Source organism: Botryllus schlosseri, chromosome 13, assembly GCF_051294905.1.
Source record: "Botryllus schlosseri isolate E-star chromosome 13, Bs_hap1, whole genome shotgun sequence".
Lineage (NCBI taxonomy): Eukaryota > Metazoa > Chordata > Ascidiacea > Stolidobranchia > Styelidae > Botryllus > Botryllus schlosseri.
Genome location: NC_137248.1, coordinates 16,756,250 through 16,761,031, shown reverse-complemented (window position 1 = coordinate 16,761,031; position 4,782 = coordinate 16,756,250). Strand labels below are relative to the sequence as shown.

The following is a 4,782-nucleotide window of genomic DNA, read 5'->3' as shown; positions in this document are numbered from 1 at the left end:
ATGAAACACTTTCTAATAACAAGAAGTTGCTGGAGAAGGTTGTTTCTTGAGAAAAGTATGGAATACGATATGCCACGGCTCGTGTAAATACAAAGTATGCACAAAAACGCTTTTCAATGCTGATCTAAATTTTCGACTGTCCTTATGTTTAGATCCTGTCGATGGCAACCCTGTATAAGTGTATATAGAGGCTGTAAATCATAGTTACCTCTTACCTGTGCTGTTATATCGCTGTTACGAGGTATTTGAAAGTCAAAATGTCGATTTGCGGGTAATATGTATGTGGCATTAATTTTGTAAGTTTCGGCGGATATCCAAACGTGATTTCATTCCAACATTTGAATTGATATAATTTATTTTGTTCTTGAAGGAGGCGACAAAGCGTTCTTCATTGGCTTGCTGTAGCTTGGATTATAGTACACAACAAAACAAGTTGAAAAATTAGAGTATTGAGCATATATCTCATAGGTCCAATGATCTTGTACCATTGAACCCACCTGGTAGGGACCGATGATACGTTCGAGCAACAAATGTTAAACATTTATAAATGTTTTTAAAAGGGAGGATATTTATGTAAATGTCCGCGATAGGTAGAGCGTTTACCAAAGTGCTGAGACGGCAAAAGATCTGCTATTGTCGACTGAAGATTTGAGGGCCAGAGACCATTTTGCAATTTTTGATCCATCGGTACTACATCTCCTCTACAAGATACTTAGTGACAACTTTGGCCACATTATGCCACAATGCTGAAGTGCACACTGACTTTTTAAATGTCGTCAAATGTATCAACTGGAGCAATCAAAATCAAATGATATGAAAATCCCATGAATCAATATCTTCCGTCTCTTTGCCAACAATTTAGATGAGGATTTGCAAGGGAATATAAGCGTACGCCTAAACGCTCTACACTAGACCGGACAATGTATTCGGCGTCTAAGTATTGCTCCATTAATATTGAGCAGAGTGTAAAAAGGCTTTCCATACTTGCTACCGATGTTATCCCATTAACAAGTTACACCCCAATCACACGGATATGGTTTTTATGATACAATAAACATATCTAATCAAGATTGACCCCATACGACTGCTAGATTTTTTACATTGGACAACGATTTATTCTTCATTTGAATGTCATTGATTGGTTTAATAAGCATCATTTGCTGACTACCTACATGTAGCGTATTTTGCTCTTGATATTGTGTGAGTGCGGTTCAAGCTCACAGCAGAGTCGCTAAAGATTCACAAACGGAAAACTGGATATTTCGAGCAAACTTTTGTAACAAAGCAAGTAACATTTTTGAGATTGTCAAGGTGCATGCTCGTTTAGTGTTGATTTTGTTATGCGGCCAGAACCATAGATATAGTGGCCCGCAGTGGAAATGCAATAAATTTCAGCCAAAGATGTTATAATGAAGTGAAAATTGTAATATATGAAAAAGGTTCACAATGCAGAACCTACCAACGCTCGTTTGCGAACGTGAATCTATAAATATCTGAGGTTCAGACACAGAACGCGAACGTGAACCTTACGTTCACACCATCACTAGTAGGCCCTATATTTACCATGTGTAAATTGACTCTACAAAACAAGGCGAGATATCCAGTTACCGTTCGCCCATGGTGCTTTGTAGAAGTGCGAATACACACAAGTTCAATATCGTCATAGGTTAGCCTAACCCCTCCTCAAACAATATTCACCACCCGCCAACTTCAGACATCATATGATCATAAGCCAGACACTTGCATATAATTTCATAATAGCATATTTGCACAAAATGTAACCTCGTAGAGCACAAGAATGAAGATGCAAAATGAAGATGCAAAGTCATCGTTGCAACAAGATTGTTTACAATGGCATGTTATGAACACACAGAGCCAACCATAACATATATATTTTGCTTATTCTATAACACTCGGTTGGTATCACACTGCACAATTGTGTTGAATCGAGCTGATCCACACCCTGAGAACGTAGATAGGTAAAGCAATAACCTGCATGGGGTGCAAAATTTGCCCTCGTACACGGTCCTACACGTACACTTACTGAGGCGAGTATATGCATAGGTACAATACCAATGCGATAACGTGAAAAGGCAAAGGAAACAGAGCCGTTACTATCGGTCCGTAACTGGTCAAAACGGCCCGTATAATACCTGTATAAATCGCGAGGGTGAACCACGGTGCAGAACCTGCTATACTAAATCCGCGTACTTGAACCGCGTCGCTTTTGGGATTTAAAGTTTCTACCAAAGAGTGGTTGATACACACGAAACAAAAATCCCGGAAAAACGTGGCCGCTATGAAACTCACAAACAACATTACTCGGTTGTGGTAGTAAATAGACAAGGACAACATTCCCAACGCTACCATGACCGACACTGTTCCAAACGCGAACGTCAATTTGGGCAGTTTGAACTTATCCAGCGCCCAGCCACCGGTAGGAGAACCGAGAGATCCTACAGAATACCCAACGCAGAACATTACACCAACGGCCGAGTCGGTCATGTCAGGAAACCCAGCCAACGCAATCGACGATACAAGCCATTCTGTCATCGGCCGCACAGATAATATAAGAACATACACCGCAAACAGCAAACCGTACTGCCCGTCTTTGAATAGATCGCATATCCCGCGTAACTGTCCAACTACACCCCAGCTTTGTCTTGTTGGAACAGGCAGTATCCCTGCGACTGACAAAGGGCCATTCGTGATGAAGACATTGGAGGATACAAATGACAACATCGCAATACCAGACAGACAAACGTAAGCGTACTGGAACGAAGTTCGGAATCTATCGATTTGCACTTGTTCCTTATCATCCCACGTCGTGACAGTAGCACTAAAGTTGCCTGCCGACCGTGTATCCGCAATCTTGACCACTTGTGTAGCTATCAAATTGGAAACTACGGGCGACAAACGGCGGAATATCCAAGGTATTGATACAGCACGCCCCCTCTCGCTTTGTGGGAACCAGGTGCTGGCCGTAAGTTGCGACAGTGTGATAGCTAGCGCCGCTCCAAATCCGTTCAAAGCTTGCCCGATAATAACGATAGGAAAATTATGCCTCGACGAAACTCCAGTTAATATCAGTGAATCACCGACGAGTATAGCGGCACATGTAGCGGCGGCGAGAAATCTCAGATGGAGCATCCCACTGCCTAGCGCTAACACGAATCCGAAAGCGCTTCTCGCTATCGTGGTGACGGTAGACAAGAAGTCAGTCTCTTGTGGATCCACGTTGAAATACTGTGACGACACGTCGTTGATGAATCCGAAAAACGAAGCGCTGAACGTGTCCAAGGATACTATGGCGCATACGACGAGTAGTATAATCCATCTATTTGCAAGTATGTTTCGCCTTCTTTCGCCGAGCAAAGGGCTGTTTTTGTTATTCCTGTCTCTACTGCTATTCGGTAGCATGACTCGGTTCACGCAAATGCTTCGTCTCAATGCGATGGATTGATGTTAGATAGTTAGGTGATAGAGGTCTAGAGTACTGCCACCAACAAAACATAGCATTGAGAAAGTAGGCATCACTTTCTAGCATATCGCTGGTGGTGGCGCCGCCACCTCAGCCACATCCTAAAGTCTCAACGAACCAGCAAGGCCACTATTCAACTACGTTCGCCTTCTTAGTCCTGCCTGATTTGAAATGTTCGCCAAAATGATACAGTAATCAAGGTAGTAGCGTGCACGATGCATTCAGTCCGAAAGAGAGGAGTTGATTACCGTGGATAGAGTAGACTAGGCTCATTATTGACGTTACCGTACTTGCTAACCGTATACGCACACAACATACAAAACACATACATTAGTTATAATCCGTATAGTAGTCAGCGCACTGCACAGGTACTGATTTGGTGGTGAGAATACAAATCGAGCTGACATGCTGTATGAAATGCCCATCTTTCTGGCAGTCATAGTGACGTTCGGTAAGGGGAGGCAAGTGAGGCACTGCCTCACCTGTCGCCTGGATGAGTAAAGAAAATTGTGAAAACCTTCAATGATTATTGGTATTAACCGTCGATGTCCATGAATAACTAAATTTGTATATTTTATCATCCAACATCACTAATTTTCATATTTACTGTTCAAAATTGCAGCGCAAAAGTAGAGGTGAGGCACGGGCTGGTCGTGCCCCACGTGCGACAATGCAATTCATTATAAACAGCTCAGAATTCGTAATAACTGGTATCTATCAAATGATATTGTCACACCGATTCCGAAAATCCGAATATTAACTATCTTAGACTACTATAATTCCCTCACATCGCCAAGGAATGTGAAATGCGGATTTATTACGTACAAGGGCAGCGCATATGGCAGCGAAGAAAAACAATAGCCAGGTGAGGCAGTATAGAATCTGCCTTGCCTACTCTTCGCTAACAATCAGACAATCGCAGCGCAGTGAAACGCACTATTGATTTCGGAAACTGACGGTGTTGTACAAATGGTATAGTAGCGATAGTCAATACGTAATGCGGAGCAAATACATTCCCTTACTTGTAGCTGTTATGTATTTTCCATCCATACCTACGCAAATTTGTGGTAGGTGATATCTACGTACGTACAATCGTACATAGCCTACGATGTCTTTGCTTGTGGGTGGAGTTGATGGTGTTTTCGACTGCAATAGTCATTTACAACAGGTCGATATTCAATGTTTATTTCCATATCTGCCAACTTGTAGCACGGCCCACTTCTGGAATTTTGTAAAACGCCGCTTACGTGGAACAGATGGCTAGAAGTAGCCTAGATAGCCTGCATGTGTAGATAGATGGA

The 4,782-nt window shown here is 42.4% G+C and overlaps 1 protein-coding gene across 1 annotated transcript; it reads right to left on the bottom strand.

Moving 5' to 3' along the window:
• Positions 1 to 369: 369 nt before the first annotated feature.
• LOC145454544 (uncharacterized) lies at positions 370 to 4,262 on the bottom strand. The gene has a single exon (XM_080332522.1). It carries the CDS (start codon positions 3,418 to 3,420, stop codon positions 2,041 to 2,043), a length of 1,380 nt encoding a protein of 459 aa, XP_080188648.1. The 5' UTR covers positions 3,421 to 4,262; the 3' UTR covers positions 370 to 2,040.
• Positions 4,263 to 4,782: the final 520 nt, after the last annotated feature.